The 20019-nt window shown below is 41.8% G+C and overlaps 1 protein-coding gene across 2 annotated transcripts in view; it reads left to right on the top strand.

The window, feature by feature from the left end:
• LOC117302922 overlaps window positions 1-20019 on the top strand; it is a 39547-nt gene that overhangs the window by 10653 nt on the left and 8875 nt on the right. For both annotated transcript variants that reach the window (XM_033786907.1, XM_033786909.1), the window contains 22 exons: window positions 139-414; window positions 1472-1741; window positions 2497-2772; window positions 3634-3726; window positions 4015-4116; window positions 5827-6105; window positions 6650-6925; window positions 7960-8229; window positions 8605-8697; window positions 9085-9186; window positions 9756-10031; window positions 10728-11000; window positions 11692-11964; window positions 12552-12644; window positions 13667-13768; window positions 13968-14240; window positions 14532-14804; window positions 16044-16313; window positions 16941-17216; window positions 17753-18028; window positions 18996-19088; window positions 19924-20013. In XM_033786907.1, coding sequence (XP_033642798.1) covers window positions 139-414; window positions 1472-1741; window positions 2497-2772; window positions 3634-3726; window positions 4015-4116; window positions 5827-6105; window positions 6650-6925; window positions 7960-8229; window positions 8605-8697; window positions 9085-9186; window positions 9756-10031; window positions 10728-11000; window positions 11692-11964; window positions 12552-12644; window positions 13667-13768; window positions 13968-14240; window positions 14532-14804; window positions 16044-16313; window positions 16941-17216; window positions 17753-18028; window positions 18996-19088; window positions 19924-20013 — 4605 coding nt within the window. The remainder of the gene's footprint in view (window positions 1-138; window positions 415-1471; window positions 1742-2496; window positions 2773-3633; window positions 3727-4014; window positions 4117-5826; window positions 6106-6649; window positions 6926-7959; window positions 8230-8604; window positions 8698-9084; window positions 9187-9755; window positions 10032-10727; window positions 11001-11691; window positions 11965-12551; window positions 12645-13666; window positions 13769-13967; window positions 14241-14531; window positions 14805-16043; window positions 16314-16940; window positions 17217-17752; window positions 18029-18995; window positions 19089-19923; window positions 20014-20019) is intronic.

The raw sequence follows: 20019 nt of genomic DNA, 5'->3' as shown, positions 1-20019 counted from the left end.
GTTGCGCATCCCTCTCTTTACAATTCCCCATCGGAGACCTCTTCTTCCTATACAAATTGTCTTCCTTTGCCATAAGGTAGCCGATATTAAAAAACAGTTGTCACTTCACAAAATACATGTATTCGTTTAAACGAACAGACACTGAGGCGCCAGTGGTCACAGTACCGAATGACGTACCCGGTACCAACGTTGAACCAGGAACACCAGATGCTGTCGTTGTGTGGGCACCAGCACCATCGGCTTTCGACACCTTCGAAGGCTCTGTTGGTGCAGCGGCAATCCAATGCCAGGATCAGACCGGTAGGGCTGTCACGTCGGCTTCTAGATTTCCGGTAGGCCTGACTACGGTAACCTGTACAGCTAGCGATTCTTCACTGAATGAAGGATCAAACCAGTTCAACATCACAGTCATTGGTAGGTATATCAACTCTGGTAAAACTTATATTGTGTGCGTTCGTTTAGCTTCCCTGTGTTGACCCCGCAGTGCTCACTCGGGTGAGCCCCTGACAAGAGCTAATCGAACGATCACACTCGTCCGCTCGTGGTGACTGCATGCACCTCAGGTCACCATCAAGTGACCCACTCCACAAGCAGGGCACTGGGGGCTGACCCGGGTGAGCCCCGTCAAAGCTAATCAAACATACCGGGGCAGACCTGGGTCGACCCAGGAAAGCTAAACGAATGCACCCAGTGTGTTAAGTGCACCATTATTCCTTGGTTTGGTCTCGCACATTAGACTGTGTTAGACTCGCGCTTATCCAACATTGGGACCGCTAAAATGTGGATGTATGCATTGATATTGACCACTAGGAGCCCGGCTGGTAGAGCAGAATGAACAATACCTTAAAAAAATAATTACGAGGCAATTATGGCTAAAAGTGGTCAAGGGCACAAGTGTCACAACATGGATTCAAACCCACCCTTTGCTGCTGTCTACTAAGCAGAAACGAGCAGGACACCGGTCACAAATTGTGCAGGTGACATGGCAGTTTGGCTGCAGGATACTCTGGTGAGCATAATTTTGTTGTGCTTAACCATTTGTTGTGCTTAAGCAGCCTAATGAAGTTGGGCCCAGAGCTTGGGTCTGGTGAACTAGACCACTCGGCCATGACTTGCCACATGTATTGATCCCAACCCATAGAGTTATATATAAGAACTAGATGGCGCACTGGCCTATATACGCGCCCCGTATGTGCGCAGGCGGCCATTTTCTAAGTTGAACAAACAGGCATTGCTTAGCGTGTGTTTGTGCAGGCATTTTGTAAGTTGACAAAACAGCATCGCGTGGCGTTCAATAAACACAAATTCCAACGTGTACTTCATGTTCAACGTGCATACAGAATGGCGCGCGTGTCTCCTTGCAGTCCTGTAGCGTTTGTGCAAGAAGCATCATCAGTGCGCCCTCTAGTTCTTATATATAACTCTATGTTCCAACCTCACTTTAAATTTGTTTGTTTGTTCTTCACTATAGACAATGAAGCTCCTATTATTACAACACCGTCCGATGTTCTATCGATCAATGTTGAAACCAACATGGCCTCTGTTGTAGTCAATTGGTCACCAGCACCCTCTGCAGAAGATACAGTTGAAGGAGTCATCACTGCCATCGCATGCCAGAATCAACTTGGCGCTGTTGTAGCATCCGGGGATAGATATCCAGTGGGTACAACAACGGTGAACTGCACAGCCTCAGATTCGGTCCCCAACACCGCAACAAAGCAGTTTACAATCACAGTTGTGGGTAAGTGGTGTGTCTCTCTCTGCTGATTACAAATATCAACCTTCCCCCCTCTGGTTTTAAACTTGCTTAAATTTGTGTCAAGAACCCAAGATTCTTTGTTTTGAGTAATGATTTGGCATGAAATGTTTTCTTAGATTGTGCCTTCCAATTATGGCTTATTTTCCTGTGCTGACCGAACAGCTATTGACTTTTGGATAGTCTAAAAAAAAAACGCTACAATCTTTTGAAAAGAAATCTTACAGGCTAATTTCATTGTATAAGTCTACATTTCTGTAGGATTAGAGAAATCAAACACTTTCAAAAACTTTGACCTTTAAGGATTGTTACAGAATTAGTTAGAAAAAAAACACCATGAAGATCACAGATTAACATAAAATTTACACGGTCTAATGATGATGATAGTAGAAAACATCCCTTGAAATATTTCTGTCTGAAATGTCCTATTTGATGAGAAGTAACCAATCTAATTTCGCGTTTGTAGTTTATCGCTCAGTGAGCGTTTTATTCATTTTTGTTTTTGCATCGATGCAATGCAAAACTTGTCATTTGTTTTTCACCATTCTCTCGTGACCCGGATGGCCGATCAATCTTAAACTTCTAGAGGTTTGTCAGTTTATGTTTATGGTGGATCCCATAATGTGCTTGCACTGTCAGCAACTTTTTTTTGCTAGCAAAACCAATTCTGTAACGTTCCTTTAAACAGATATACCTGAAATGCTAAGTCTTCTTTGTTTGCCTTTTGTCTCATTAAATAGACAATGAACCTCCAACTGTCACTTGTCCTACCCCTGGCCCTGTCACATTTGTTGAGACCGGAGTGACAAGTGCCATTGTCAGTTGGACCCAGTTGCCTACTGCTAATGATGTTGTCGATGGCCCAATCCTTGCCGCAAACATCATTTGCGAGAACACCGCCCTCGTTGCTGTGACATCAGGCAGTAGCTATCCCATCGGCACGACAACAGTCACGTGCAAAGCCAGTGATGCTGCTTTGAATGAAGGAGTGTGTTCTTTTGATGTCGCTGTTGAAGGTAGGTTTGTTACTTTGTTTCTTTCTTTCTGCAAAGTTTTTTGTTTAAGGTTCAATTAAAGGCAGTGGACTCTATTGGAAATTACTCAAAATAATTATGAGCATAAAACCTTTTCTTGGTAACAAGTAATGGGGAGAGGTTGATAGTATAAAACATTGTGAGAAACGGCTCCCTCTGAAGTAATGTAGTTTTTTGAGAAAGAAGTAATTTTCCCCGAATTTGATTTCGCGACCTCAGATTTAGAATTTGAGGGCTCGAAATCAAGCATCTGAAAGCGCACATTTCGTGTGACAAGGGTGTTTTTTTTTTCTTTCAATATTATCTCACAACTTCGCCAACCGATTCATCTCAAATTTTCACAGGTTTGTTATTTTATGCATATGTTGAGATACACCAACTGTGAAGGCTAGTCTTTGACAATTACCAATAGTGTGCATGGTGTCTTTAACACAATTGAGTAAATCATAAGTTGTTAAAGATGCTATGTCAGATTTTTGGCTGATTTGACCCCAAAATTTTGATGGGGGTCGAGAAAGTTACAAGCTTTCAGTTGAGCCATTGCTCAAAAAAGTCCGCCAATTATGAGTAGCAGTGAAATAAACTTCTCAAAATTAGTTTTTGTCGGGATCCCGACATTATATCACGTGACAAATTCTTATGTGTTTTATAAGAAACGTTTTAAATTTTTGTCATGGTTCCTGACCATTAAAAGTAAAAGTTAAACTTGTTTTTGTTAGAGCGGGTGATACTCTTTGAAATACCATTCACTCAAAAAAATCTATTTTTTAATGTTTGGGGCCAAAAAACTGACATGGCATCTTTAACGTGAATGATTTACTTTTGTATGATTTTGATTTTCAGTGTGTGGTTTGAACTGTATGAATAGTGGAGCTGTGGACTTGACGAACTGCAGTTGTAACTGTGTACAAGGTTGGACCGGGGACACCTGCACTGGTAAATGATCCCTCTCCTTATACTAAAAACCTTCGACAAGTTTTAACAAAATTGTGACGTGTTGCTGCCGAGTAATTTTGTGCAACGTTTTGGTAGCCAATTCATCAGAGTATGGGTTGGAATCCCGTTTGTGGCACTTACAATGTAAGCAAGACACTTGACCATCATTGTGTCTTTTCACCGAGGGGTTAATGGGTACCTGTAGCATAAGATTCTGCCGCAAGTTAACTTTTACTTGTTTATCAACGGGTAAACATATAACAAGAATTAATGTATGTTTGTTTGCAGTCTGTCCATTGGATAGTGTCTCATGTGTGAATGGAGGAACATTCAATAATGTCACCTGTGAATGTATTTGTTCTACTGGGCTGTCAGCGCCAACATGTGAAGGTTTGTTTCCCTTACATTTATCAGAAGGGGTCTGATGTTCTTCATTTGTAGATTTTAAATCTTTGAACAGAATATATCTGAAAAAATCGCATTAAAGACACTATTGTTAATTGTCAAAGACTCAGTCTTCTCACTTGGTGTATCACAACATATGCATTAAATAACCAACCTGTGAAAATTTCAGCTCAATTGGTTGTTGTAGTTGGGAGACACTTATGAAAGAAAAAACACCCTTGTCACACGAAGTTGTGTGCTTTTAGATGCTTGATTTAGAGATCTCGAAATCAAATTCGTGGGAAATTACTTCTTTCTCAAAAACTAAATCACTTCTGAGGGAGCCGTTTTCTCACAATGTTTTATACCATCAACCTCTCCCCATTCCTCTTTACCAAGTAAGATTTTATGCTAATAATTATTTTGAGTAATTACCAATAGTGTCCACTGTCTTTAAACATTGGTTTTAAGATGTTTGGTGTAAATCTCCATTGATGTGGTCTTTACTGTAGTGTGCTAGCCATGGATGCTTTGGGGGCAACTATAGCAGTTACCATGAATTCTGTTGTCTTTGCTGGCATAAACTAGTCACCATGGTCGGCAGCTATGGTTGCTGTGGTTTCTACCAGGTTACAATATTTAGCCATCAGAGATCATCGGTTTTAGGGCCATCATCCAGTCTGTTCTGGGTTGGCCTGCTTTTTCCCTATGAATCTCCTCCACTTGGCCCTGTCTGTTGCATCTTTTGCATTGACTCCAAGCAGTTCCATGTAATTTAACACGTAGCTCTGCCAAGGTGGCTGTCAAGTTCGAGTGCGCACATTTAGTCCACCAGTGGTTGACCACAGACTAGCAACGCACATGCGCAGTGACGTACTCACCCAAACGACTCGTTGGTAGTCTAGTCAACCTTCCACCTTTTCGCTAAAGTGTCACTGGTTCCCTTCTGCGCTTAACACATGTTAGAATGGAACATGCTGTTGGGACCAGTGAAGAAACCATGGGCTCGAGGCTGGTTCCAAATGGTCGACCACAGTAGTCAACCAATGGTCGACCAGCCTGGGTTCGAGTCAAAATTGTCAACCTTTAGTTAACCATTGTGCACACTCAAACTTGCTCATAGTTGAGACTGCCAGTTATTGCCCTGTCCACTCTGTTACATTAGTTCATCCGTGAGATCAGTGGTGTAACTGTTCTTCTTTTAGACCTTATGCACATGACATCATTTCAGTACGGCGCCCCTGCATTGAGGTCAAAAGGAGATTGTTCATTGGTCAATCTATGTGCGTTTTGATTGTTTCGTCACCGTTTGACCTCAAAGATGGCGGCTGGATGACGTCAATGCATAAGGTCGTTTGTCTCAACTTGTTACTGTTTAACTAATCAGGGTTCAAAATTAGCGGTTCAAAATAATAGTTCCTTTTCACATATAAATGAAGGTAAAATACAGTGGCAAAATCCCAAAAAAAGCTTTTACTAAAGCTTTTAAAAAAGTAAGTTTGACAAGACTAGATATTTGCTAGTTTTAATTTGGCCGTGATCAGGATCTGAACACATTTTTGAATACACGTACGATCATTGAAAACACGATGCACCAAACCACATGGTGCAGAGTATGCACACTGTCCCCTAGCCCGCTGTACCATGTAGTAAATTTGAAACTAAACAAAGTGCTGCTTTTAATCATTTGGGTTTTGTCGGTGTTGTATATTTCAGATATTGAAGCTCCAGTTGTCACTGCGCCCAACAACATTCGTGCAAGGAACGTCGACTCTGGTTCAGCAACTGCTACTGTCACTTGGTCACCACTGTTGCCATCAGCCTATGACTCTTTCCAGGGTGTGATCGATTCAACGACCATCATATGTAGGACAGCCGATGCTACGGTTGTCGTTTCAGGATCAGCATTCCCTGTTGGTACATCATTAGTGACTTGCACAGCTACAGATGCATCTGGGAACGAAGGAATGGACCAGTTTACAATCATGGTTGTCGGTAGGTGGATCTTTTTTCTACGCATAATGATTTGTCGTTTTATGTGATCTTTTTTGTGATTTGTGATCTTTCTTTTTGCTAATGTTTTGCTAATGTTTACTATAAGCCGGTGAATTTTTGTTGAACACCTGTTTACATATTTATGTATATTTTCAAGAACCAGACCTTTCAATGAGCTTTGGATATTGACAATACCATATATTGAAATGCTTTGGTTGGTGTTTGGCTCTACGCTCAGCACTATGTTGGTTTTATGCGCAAACAAGCTACCTTAAATTGACACATTGTCATGCACCAACATCTCTTGTCAAAATAAAAACAACAGAAAAACAGTAGAAAAACAGTTTGTTTTGATAGTGTACCACATAACAGTTTGTTTTGATAGTGTACCACATAACATGCACAGTGCATTCAGAACTGTTATCCAACGATATGCTTGTTTTACAGTTTTCCGCTAGTTCAAACAGCTGGTCTTTATTTCGTATGTTAGAACACCCCATGTGACCAGTCTGTGACCAATCAAAATGTTTTTTTTATAATACAGACAACGAAGGACCTGTTATCACCACACCAACTAGTGTTCCAGGTATCAACGTTGAGCGTGGCATGCCTGATGTTGTCGTCAATTGGTCCCCAATGCCCTCTGCTACTGATTCTGTCGATGGCCCTATACTTAGCGCTGAGATCAGATGTGAGGATGACGCAGGCAATGTTGTGATGTCAGGTGACAGGTTTAGAGCGGGAACAACAACGGTGACATGCAAAGCAAATGATACATCTCTCAATGAAGGATCTGCTCAGTTCACCATTATCGTTATCGGTGAGTCTTTCCTTACTTTCTTAGCTCCGTGCGGAAGTACTGTAACCCATAATATAATACCTAGATCGACCGCGCGTCCATACGCGCCATAAGCGGTACACAAAAATTTCACGTTCTTTATGGACACGCTAAAAAGTTATGTGCTGGTGGCAATGCGCAGAAAATGAACATGGGAGATAGGCTTTTAACCACACTATGGACGCGCTGAAAGTCACGTGCTGGTAGAAAATACACGTTGGAGATAGGCGAATGGCTGCCCCGATGCCAGAACCCGCGTATGTACGCGCGGCTGATCTAGGCATTAAATTCTATATCTATGCTGTAACGCAATGCAGGAAGGTTCCACTTACTAGTGGCGCACAGAGGGGGAGGTGTTTGAAACCTTGAAACCTTACACAGGCTGGCAGCCTGCTAAGAACAGGGCCCAATTTCATAGAGCTGCTTAAGCACCAAATTTTGCTGAAGCAAATAAATCCTTGCTAAGTAAAAATCAGATTACCTGCCAAGACTCCACTCAATTGGTATGCTAAGTAAACAACAGCTAAATACCAGTCACAAGCAATGTATATTGCATGAAATTTTGGCCAGTAACATGTGTAAAATAAGCGAGCTATTTTCGTGCTTAAGCAAATTGTTTGCTTAAGCAGCTCTATGAAATTGGCCCCAGATGGCTGCACTTAATCAGAGGGTTAGATTCTAGGTAGGCCTGTACATGGGCTGTACATGTATGTGTACACGAAGTGTACGAGTGAAAAACAAATTAGCCCCTCCTAAAAAGCCAACACAAGTCTGCGACTTAATCCCCCTCTTTGGATTGGTCCAGTCTAGGATATCAATGACTTTGACTCCTAAGAGCATTGCACTCTGGTGATATAATTCAAAAGTGCCATGACTTATTCAGTTCAGTTTATTTCCAGTCAATCAGTTTGCTCACATAATAATACACTTACTGTACCTTATTTGCAATATACAAAATTACAGATATCTGTACACCCAGTTCAAAATATTTATGGTATATATTTTTTTCTATGCAGACAATGAGGCACCTGACGTCACCTGTTCAGCCGACTTCCCGTCAGTGTTTGTGAATCCATTAGATGGTAGTACACCTGTGACTTGGTCACTGATACCATTCGCTGACGATATCGTCGATGGTCCTATCTCTGTCACCACATGTACTGACATTTCTGGCAATATAGTGTCATCGGGTGACTCCTTCTCTCTGGGCACAACAACAGTGACGTGTAGAGCCAATGATACCTCAATGAATGAAGGGACATGTTCATTTGACATAACTGTTGCAGGTACGTCAACTTTTGTCATAGTCCTTACAATTTTCAGAAGCCGGATCTGATGTTGTTCATTTCGTATATATTCAATCTTTGAACAGATATTCAATCTTTGAACAGAAGATGTCTTAACATGCATCGCACTTAACATTGGTTTTAAGATGTTCACACAGTGATTTGATGACACAATTTGGTATCAGAAATGGGATATGGTAGCAGGTGTGAGATTTGGTGGCAGATGTGAGATTTGGTGGCAGACGTGGGATTTGGTGGTAGAAGTGGGATTATGTGGCAGAAGTGGGATTCAGTAAAACAGCTTTTTTTGCAACTGCAGTGTATTTATAATGTTATAAAAAGACAATAACTTTATTCCTCTCTCACTCTTTGTAGTGTGTTCTTTGATTTGTACGAATGGAGGTACTTTGGAACTAGCAACTTGCACTTGCAACTGTGCACAAGGCTGGACAGGGTCTGATTGCTCAGGTATGGCCTTCATGGAAATCATACTCGGATAGGGAAAGAGAAGGAAAATTTATTCATGTAACAATCCATCCTTTCAAATGCACACAGTGTCCCTCAATTATATGCCAAACTCGGCCATAGTGGATCCTCCCCGTCGGCGTATTGGTCTGCTTTTCTTTAAAACCCCCAAAAAGAGTTAATGGCGTGATGCTTGGTTGTTTCAAAGATAAGCAGAGTTTGTCTCGAAAGCAAAGACTCTGCTAGGGTTGTGCCGTCAGTCCATTGGCTTTTATTTGCTTTTACAACTAGTTGTAGGTCCTTTCGGCTGGTAAGTAGTTTGCAAATGGCTAATTCTATTGCTTTTTCTTTAAAAATTAACATTTTGGACCTCTCTGTTGATTACCATAGCTTGTCCATTGAATGGTGGTAGCTGTTTGAATGGTGGGACGTACGACGGGCCAAACTGCGGGTGTATATGCCCAGATCCAGCGCTCGATGTCACATGTGCAGGTAACAGAAGTTAAAAGTCAGACATTTTGGTTTTATAGCCATACAGCGATGTGTGGAAAGCATTGTATACTACCTTTTTTTCTAGAGCCCTTTGAAAGATAGCCACAGAGACACGTTACTCGGGCAGGATTCAAGCCCACAAAATTTGCTATTGAAGAGAAGATGTCTTACCCCTAGACACAGAGATTGCCCAGTAGCTAGACAATTTGAATACCACTTTTAGCAGCAGCTATCGCAAACACATTTAAACCAGGCTTTCTGCTTGTTTTTACCCATACACCTTTGCTTCGGTGAGATGTACAACTATGAGCCATTCCACGTACTGCATCTCTTTGGAACTCTTCGCCTGGTGCATGTTTCCCTCCACCCTACACTCAGAGACTGTTGTAAGAGGAATATCAATTGCTACCTTCAGCTCTCCAAAGTTAATTTCATCTGAAGCGTTTCCTTCTTGTGGCCCCTTAGAAAGAGTGACTTTTAGCCTTGTTAAGGACAAACTTACATAAAACTCTTTTTTTTTTTTAAATCAACATTTGTACTACCGGTACTTTTTTCTCGTACCTCTGCAGACATTGTTGGACCAATCGTCAGCGTTCCACCGGACATTTCCGGGGTAAATGTTGATGCTGGACGGCCGGATGCAGTTGTTGATTGGATTGTTACGCCCACCGCCAACGATGCCTGGGAAGGTACTATTCTGGCCAGCACAATTGATTGTACGGACCAGGCAGGCAACATTGTGACAACCTTGGGTCGGTACCAAGTAGGTGTAACAACAGTGACTTGTATCGCTACAGATTCCTCAGGCAATGAAGGATCAAGTTCTTTCAACATCACAGTAATCGGTAATATATGATGGTAGATTTTGGCTTCTCAATAATAGTATGACGTTTTGTAGATAAGTCTTTTTTTTTTTTCTTTTTTTTTTCTACAATTTTGTAATTTTTCAGCATTCTTTGGGTAGTTGCCAAAGACCAGTATCCTAACTTAGTGTACATGTAGGCCAACATATGCATAAAATAACAAACCTCAGTGATCAATTAGTTATAATGGTAAGTTCTACCATCTCATCGAAGTTGAAACCAACTCTTATTCTTATGTCTGAAAAGGGATTTTTTTTAAAGGCCTTTCAAATATATTTTGCCAAGTCTTGAAGATCACCTCTCATGCCTTTTAGTTTCTAACAGTGCGTTCTGCTCCCAGTCCCTTCGAAAAGCTTTGATGTCATTCCAGGGGCTGATCCGGGGTCAGCCCCAAGTGCCCTGCTTGTTGAGTGGGTCACTTGGGAACGGCCTCATGCAGGTGCATGACGTCACCACAAGAGGGAGGGTGATCGTTCGATTAGCTCTTATCAGGGGCTCGCCCAGGTGAGCTCTGTGGGCTCGACCCAGGTGAGCTCTGTGGGGTCGACCCAGGTAAGCTACATGTAATCGGACGCACCCTAAAGTGTCACAACCACAGGTTGGCATTAACATTGTGTGTTTTATAGCTTGACTAACCAAGGTGTGATAATCCATCTTTTGTTTCCTCGTTTAACTCAGACAATGAGCCCCCAATCATCAGCACCCCGGCCAATGTTACAACGAACGTTACTTCTGGCACAACAACTGCGACGGTCAATTGGTCACCAGAGCCATCGGCTATCGACGCTGTTAGTGGTGCTGTTAATTCAGAAGACATCGTCTGCAGAGACCAACTCAACAACGTCGTGGTGTCCGGTGACAGTTACCCAGTAGGCACGACAACAGTGACGTGCAGTGCCAGTGATGCGGCACAAAATGAAGGATCGAACCAGTTTGTTATTACAATCTTAGGTACACAGTTTGCATATTATTATATACATGTAAATATATTTTATTTTTACAAGTTTACTCCAATTTCAAGGTAATAATAATAATAATAAAATTGTATAGCGCCATGCATGGTGAAAATTGTCCAAGCCATACTACTTTGAAGGGACTCCTTTTTTAAAACAGTTTTACTATCAACAGCTGCAGTTCTGTTAACCAAGTAAGTTTTAATGGTGAATATCTTTTCGGAGTACTCACCAATGTAAGAAAAAACTTTTAAGAATTGTCAAGCTTGTTAAAGACAACCAACTTGCTGGGAAACGCTCTTTACAGTTCAGCAAATAAACTTCCTCCATTGGGCTGAATGGAAGGGCCTCAACAGACTTAGATCATCAACTGGCTGGTGCAAGATGTCTCTCAAGAAGTGGGGATATCCAGACTCTGAAGACGTGACCTGCATATGTAAGACAGAGCCACAAACTATGGATCACCTCCTGCTGAGATGCCCCCTATTGGACGAAGAATGCAAAATGAGGACCTTGCAGAGTACAATGATATTTAGGAATGGTGTCCAGTTCTGGCTGAAACACAATATCTAGTTTGTGTGGACACGATAAGAAGAAGAACTTCCTCCATTTGCTCATCGATTCCCAGTTCCTTTTCACTGAATCTTAGAACTCGATTAACTAACTTTGTTCTGATCTTTCTTCACCAGACAATGACCCGCCTGTTCTCACGTGTCCAGAAGTTGTCCCGGGATTCTTTGTAGCAATTGGAACACCGAGTACCCTCGTCCCCTGGGTACCGTCCGTTTCTGCCGTTGATGTAGTTGAGGGTGTCATCGGCGATAACCTTATTTTATGCAGTGACGGAGCCGGAAGCGTGACATCTGGAACCCCGTTCCCGGTCGGCGAATCGATTGTATTCTGCCGAGCCTCGGACAGTGAACTAAATGAAGGGCTTTGTTCATTTCAGATTACAGTTCAAGGTAGGTGACAACACGTTTTGTTTTTTAGAGTTTGCAAAAAATAAAAGGGGAGAAATAGGTTGAAACAGTTGGCGCTCAACTTTAACATGGTTCGGAAAGTGGCAATAATTTCAAGACGTACAATGAGGAAACATATACCAAATGAAAGACTTTGAGTGTTTCAGATTACAGTTTTAGGTTGGTGTTAATAATAATAATGATAATAATTATGATAATAATTATGATAATAATTATGATAATAATTATGATAATAACGTAAACTTATACACATGTAGCAGCAAGGTCAGCCTAAGAAGCACTCAAGTTGCTTAAAAAAGATATAAAAAAAAGCCAAGTCCGAACATAATTTATCGAAGTAATTTTAATTTGAAAACTGAGTAATCTAAGAGCCTTGTCACACCAGGCAATTTTTTACAGGCAACTTGCTGGCAACCAACTGCAGTGTATGCTACAGGAACACTTTGGTAGCAGTAACCAAGCCCTGCTCCCGTTAAATTTTCTCGACAAAAACAAATTAAAAAATTTTCTGGCGAGTGATGGTTTTTGAGGTCTAGATTTGAGAGATTTTTTTTTCCATGTCATATCAGAATGCCCATTGAGCTGTATGAATAATGGAATACTGGATTTGACTGTTTGCAATTGTGACTGTGCACAAGGCTGGATTGGAGACAACTGCACCGGTAAGTTTTTGTTGATTTGAAGTAGCAAGGCAGCCCTTATGGGCGTAAACCCTGCGCATCGGTACCGTAGGCCAAGTTCACACAATATGGTTAAAGGCAGTGGACACTATTGGTAACTATAATAATTATTAATATAATTATTAGCATAAAACCTTACTTGGTAACGAGCAGTGGAGAGCTGTTGATAGTATAACACATTTTGAGAAAAGGCTTCCTCTGAAGTCATGTAGTTTTCAAAAAAGAAGTGATTTTCCTCATTGATTTCGAGACCTCAGAATTAGATTTTGAGGTCTTGAAATCATAAGCATCTGAAAGCACTTTGTGTGACAAGGGTATTTTTCTTTGACGAACAACTGAGCTCACATTTTCAGAGGTTTGTTCTTTTATGCACATGTTGAGATCCACCAAGTAAGAAGACTAGTGTTGGTGTAGGGACAAATGTTTGGCATGTGCACAGAAGCTGAAGTGGGAACGGACTCTAGTCATGTCAATGTGACTCAAGGCTGCGGTTCATGTCTGTTTCCATTTTCTTGTAACTAGTCCACTCTGTGCTATGGAAATGGCTATTGGTAACCAGCGATGCGATCATGCCCAGTAGGTTTGTTTCCAAATAGTTGAATAGTCCTAGTTATCGTTGACTAGACAGAATTCCGGATAACTTAATAGTCGATGATAAATCTTGATCAAAGTTGGCCCTAGGTGTAGCTGATCCGTACAAAGTCACTTTTCTGAGAAATGAATGCCTTTTGTTTAAAAAACAATAGGGGTCAAAACTCATTTAAAAAGATTCAGCCGCCTGAAATTAAATATAATAATAATTAAATAATAAACCACAAGGGAAACTGACTGGGAACATTCCATAAATGATTTTGGGTTGAACAAAGAAAAATTGACTAGAGCGGGATTTGAACCAACGACCTCCGGTTTAACGTGCCGGCGCTCTACCAACTGAGCTATCTAGCCCTATCAACTGAGCTATCTAGCCCTATAATAATAATTATAACATTGTTCTTTCTGATTAGCCTGTCCGTTGAATGGTGGTAGCTGTTTGAATGGTGGGACGTACGACTCGCCAAGCTGCGGATGTATATGCCCAGATCCGGCGCTCAGTGCCACATGTGCAGGTCAGTCATTTCAATTTGATTCAATTAATTTTGATTCAATTATGTGGCCAGACTGCCTGGCTCCTTAAGGGACTGCTCGCCAGGACAACTATGAACAATGCAGTCAGTGGTGATGTGGGCAGCTGTTTGGAATTCAAATGAACCCAAGATGAGTCTGGAAATTGTAGCTTAACATAATTTTCTTTGTGTGTCTCTGTAGATATTCAACCGCCAGTTCTGACCCTACCTAACGATGTCCCCGGGCAGCCTGTAGACGCTGGACGACCTGACGCTGTCGTCGCTTGGTCGTCCTTACCAACAGCAGTGGATGCCTGGGAGAGTACTCTCAATCTGATCGTAGTGTGTGAGGACCAAGCAGGCAACGTGGTGACGTCTGGAGATCGATACCCTGTAGGGTTGACCACAGTCACCTGTAGAGCAAATGATACTTCAATGAATGAAGCCTCTGACCAGTTTACCATCACGGTCATCGGTAAGTTACCCTTGTGGCGTGGCGTGGTCGAGCGGTCTAGTTCACTGGATCCAATTCTCAATGTTGTCAAATCCAAAATTGAGTCCTATATGGATAACTATAGGATGCTTTGCCGTGTCATTTCCCAAATGATCGCTCTATGCCCATTTGTCATATCATCACTGCAGACAGATTTTGGTGATCATGTGTTGGGTGGACCAGCACTTTTTTTTTTTTTTTTTTTTAAATTGTCGGAAGGGTATATTATATCAAACAAATATTGAAATCGAAATCAATTTTCATTTTCATTAGACAATGAGGGTCCAGTTATCACCGTTCCAAGTAGCATCCCCTCTATCAACGTTGACTCAGGGTTTGCCGATGCTGCCGTCACATGGTCGCCGCCACAACCATCAGCAACAGACAATGCGGAGGGACCAATTACTCCCGTCGTGTGCACAGACGGTGCAGGTAATGTTGTCTCATCAGGAGATACTTTCGCGGTCGGCTTGACGACGGTGACATGCAGAGCTAGCGACTCCAGGGGAAATGCAGGGATGGCACAGTTTACCATCACAGTTGTCGGTAGGTCATCAGGGTTGTCGGGGGTGGCTTTACAATCTATCATTTTTATCTCAGGGTAAAAAATTTAAATTTTGCAATCTGGATTGTTAGCAATAGTTTTGCTACTTTCTACGAAGTTCATATGAAAGACACTTGACCATTATTGCTGCGTCCCTCAGATGGTACGTAAACCTGTAGGTATTGTGGGTTCCGGTTTTGTATTGCACTAAGGTTGGGCGATACCACGATATCAAATATATCGCAATACTAATTTGGAAACGATTTCGATATCGAATCGATTTAGTTTTAATCGATATATCGATATATCGCGATATATCGCTATATATCGCAATATCAATTAAGTATCACAATATCGCAATGTATTTCCTAGCTGAGACATCTTGCACCCCAGAGATTTGGAGTAAAACCAGAAGAATAGGTCATTAGAGCACCTCTCTTATCCCTGTACAAAATGCTATGACTGTCTCTTCTACAACTTTCACTGGGAGTTTGAAGACTGATGATGTCGAATTTAATTCATCGCGATTATATCGAATATCGCGATATATTGTCGGCGATATATCGCGATATTCGATAATTCGATATTGCCCAAGCTTACATTGCACTCTAAAGAACCCAGTGCACTTACCTTGAAGAGGAGGGGTTTGCCTCGGTTTTCCCTGGTCTGATTGGCAGCATACAGCACCTTGTAAACCATTACATGGTCCATTAAAGAAATAGGTCTCATACTTCAAACTGTGCTGCACACACCTTGCAGGATATACTGAGCGCTTAGATGATAACCTTATTTAATCTTTGAACATTTGGCTGTCTTGTAGAATTCTTTGAATTTTTAATCTTTATATTTTTCAAAAAGTCTTTGCTATTGTGCAGTGTATTTTTATTCACTGTTTAATATGATATTTGGTGGTGCTTTTAGATTATACATTTATTGTAAAGTGCTTCAACACTTTGGAGAGGCACTATACAATTGTTGATAATAATGATAATAATTGCAACATAAAACACTAAGGCCCCTGTCACACCAGTTCGAGGCAATTTCCAAGAAGAAACGGTGTTCACATTTGAATGTTCACGTACTTTTGTAGGGGATTGTAAGACATTGTTTGAAAAATTACTTGTGTGCTACCAAAGTAGTCCGGTAGCATGCACTGTAGTTGGTTGCCTCCAAGTTGCCTGTAAAAGTTGCCTCGTGTGTGACAAGGCCCTAACGTTCATCATTCATTTGTTTCCATGCAGACAATGAAGGACCAGTGCTGACTATTCCAGCAAGTGTTCCAGGCCAAAATGTAGACACTGGCAGGCGAGATGCTGTAGTAGCCTGGTCCCTCACGCCATCAGCCAATGATGTGGTTGAAGGGGCTACTGCTGTTGTGTGTACCGACAGCTTAACAGGCCAGGTGGTGACGTCAGGTGCCAGATATCCAGTGGGAGTAACAGTAGTGACTTGCACTTCCTCAGATTCTGTGCCTAATACGAGTACAGGACAGTTCAGTATCACAATCATAGGTAAGTTGGAAATTTAAACTGCCAACTTTACACCCTTTGAGAAAAATACCTCTTAATTTTCGGGCTAGCAGATCCTTAGATGATCAGGGCCCAATTTCTAGATAGCTGCTTTAGCACAAGCCGTGAAGCATTAAACAAGTTATGCTTGCCAGAATATAAGGTTACCAGCCAAAATACCATTTCTTATAATAATATAATAATAATATTGAAGTCCTATATAGCGCACGTATCTACCAAACAATGTACTCAAGGCGCTGAGTATATAAAACTTACAGATTAGATTGCAGTGATGAATTCTGAGACCCAATTACATGTAAAACTTGTTTCTGCTAATTTTTGCTTAGCAAAAAAAAATTAATGAAATTGAAGTCCCTCAACAGACTAAGTACAGAGGTGGGACAAAGCCAGACAATCGTGAAAAAATTGGGGGATCAACCCAATCTATGCCACACCTTCTACGATGCCCAGCCCTTGAGAAGCAGTGCTGCCTTAAAGAAAAGATGGCAGCAAATGTGAAGGCTGTGAAATTTTGCCGAACCCTGGCCAAACATTTGAAGATTAGATGATGGACTGGAAAGAAGAAGAATGCTGAATCTATAAACATTCCCTTTTTCTTCTTCTATACAGACAACGAACCACCAGTCTTTATCACTCCAAACAATGTCTCGTCAGCTTCTGTTGATGCTGGAAGGGCAGACAGCATCATAGTCTGGGCACCCCCTCTGTCGGCCACCGATATCGTCGATGGCCTAATCCCTTCTACCAGTATAACATGTGTTGATGATTTGGGTGTTAGCGTAGCATCAGGCGATCGGTACGCTGTGGGCGTAACAACGGTGTACTGTAGTGTCAGGGATGCTGCGCTAAACCTACAAACCACACAGTTCGTCATCACAGTCCTTGGTACGTGATTTGTACCCGGTTTTTTTTTTAATTTTTTATTCATTTTTATCCCCAAGTATTAAGTTTGCCAGAAACGGGGATTACAAGATGTGGTAGAACTTAGATGTCATTTTGTATCTGAGAGTTTTCTTTTTGGTGTGAAGTTGCAAAAGCGATAATGACATCAGGACACAATTTCTTGGCTCTGCTTACCGCCAAATTCTGCGCTTGTGATCACCATTCATTTTAACATGAAGGCTTCGAATGCACACAAGCAAAAATTCTCTCCTAACCTTACAATAAGCTGGGATGCATTTGGGCCCAAGTTTTTAAAGGTAGTGGACACTATTGGTAATTACTCAAAATAAATGAGCATAAAACGTTACTTGGTAACAAGTAATGGGGATAGGTTGATAGTCATTTTCCATGAATTTGATTTCAAGACCTCAGATTTCGAACTTGAGGTCTCGAAATCAAGCATCTGAAAGCACACATACATATGTTGAGATACACCAAATGAGAAGACTTTACGATATTTCTTTGCTTCTCGAAAACAGATACTGAACCACCGAGTGTCACTTGTCCGATCAACGTGTCGTCCGTGTTTGTTTTACCGGGGGTGACATCGGCTATCGTCACATGGTCACAAGCGCCATCAGCCATTGATGTGGTGGATACCCTCATACCAGCCGAAGCAATCCAATGCGCTGATGATATTGGCACTGCCGTGACGACAGGCCAGGGTTATCCCGTCGGCACGACAACTGTGACATGCACTGCTACAGACTCGGCATCGAATCCCGGAACCTGTCAGTTTACCATCACCGTTGAAGGTACTTCAAAAGTCTGCATTTTTATTTATTTTTTTTATTATTTTTTTTTTCAATGCAAGATCACTCCAAACAAGAGTTTGTAATGGGGCTTCAGGAAGAAACATTATTTATTTAATTCAGGGGAGCTGAAAGTACATGTACACGTAGGAATTGAAAGTACATGTAGGAATTGATATTCCTCTCAAAACGGTTTAAGGTCGTAGGATGGAGGGAAAGCATACACTGGGCAAAGGAGTTCAAAAAGAGATGCAGTAAGTGGAATAAAGCTGTTAGAATGGCTCTTTGTTCTACAGTGAAAGTATGGGTGAGAAGAAGCAGACAATCTGGGCCCAATTTCATGGCTCTGCTTACCGTAAGCACAGAATTGGCGCTTACGGAAGCAGGGAATTCTGTACTTACGGCAAGCGTATTTCACGGGTTAGCTGCGAATTTTGGCTTCTGCGCGTGCGTACTCCGCGTTACTAGGCATTCTACGCTAAGAAAGGCTAGCGCAGAAATTTGCGCTTGTACGTAAGCGGGGAATCGTGATTGAAGCGCAGAATTCGACGGTAAGCAGAGCCATGAAATTGGGCCCTGGTTTGGAGCTCAAACATTCTGAAAGATGAGCTAGGTCAGACACACTTGTGGCACATATTTACCATGAAGAAAAGACACAGGCTGGCTACAGACCTCTGGTGAGGTACTCTGTCTCCCAAAGTATGCCGATTGATGAACCTGCACCAGTCTGCTCAATTTTATATGCACTTGGCAGGCATCCATCGAATCGAATATCGAGGTCTTGTATAGCGCACGTATCTACCAAACAAGGTACTCAAGGCGCTGAGTATATACAAAATTTCAGAAAGATTGGTTATTGCAGTGATGGATAGACTGTGGGTAGAAACACATACAAGTTTATCTTGTGTATAGTAAGCATTTTCTCGTTATTGGGTAAAATGTGTTATTAACATTTTTTTCTTGCATCTAGTCTGTACCCTGACTTGTGAAAACGGAGGCAGCCTGAACACTGAAACTTGTTCCTGTACTTGTGCACAAGAATACACCGGAACAAACTGCTCAGGTAAAACGATTCCTGTGTTTTGTTTATTGTTTTTTTTTTATAACTTATCCAAAAGCACAATTATGCCAATAACAGGATGAAAGCCCACGCAATCAGGTAGGGACATTTAAAACCAAATCCACATACAAGGCTCTGGTCTGAGGTGGGGTTCGAACCAGGGTCCACAGAGGTGAAAGGCCTCCCTTTTTTTGCAAGTCGCCTGACACACAAGGCCTGGGATGAAGGCCAGTTCATCCAAATCATCCTTACTACTAGAGCAGAAAGCCCTACCTCCTCTTTCGCTCCGCCCCAACGCCTTTCCTTAACCAAAGGCGCTGGGATGGCCAAGCGTATCAAGCACGCACATTGGTTTAGAGAAAGAAAATGCTCAGTCCCATTATGCATCACAATCACACTGCTATGCGATGCACACATGACGTACTTCCTGAACAAGGATCTGTGCAAGCTGATTAGCCCATCCCAGCCACCCTGGGCCCAATTTTATAGAGCTGCTAAGCACAAAACTTGCTTAAAAATTTTTCCGTAATAAAAACAGGATTCCCAACCAAATTTCCATGTGATTTTAAGGATAAACAAACAATTGCTGAATACCAGTAACAAGATATGTGCAACAAATGGAAGTTTGGTTGGTATTCCTGTTTTCTATCAAGGAAGAAATGTCATGCTAAGCAAATTTGTGTGCTTAGCAGCTTTATGAAAATTGGGCCCTGGATAAAGACCTGGCCGCTAGGGCCAAGCAAATACCTCCTCTGTGAAGTATCGAGCTTGGTTACCTTTATTTTGTACTTGTTGAATTATTCATTGATTTTGTGATCTTTATTTCTTCTACATGTAGTGTGTGCTGCGACTTGTTTGAACGGTGCCACCCAGGATGGTGCGTGTGGATGCAGCTGTGCACAAAGCTGGACCGGTGGCGTCTGCTCAGGTAAGT

This window comes from Asterias rubens, chromosome 19 (genome assembly GCF_902459465.1).
Source record: "Asterias rubens chromosome 19, eAstRub1.3, whole genome shotgun sequence".
In the NCBI taxonomy this organism is placed as follows: Eukaryota; Metazoa; Echinodermata; class Asteroidea; order Forcipulatida; family Asteriidae; genus Asterias; species Asterias rubens.
The sequence above is the reverse complement of the archived record's forward strand: the minus strand, read 5'-3'. Positions and strand labels throughout refer to the sequence as shown.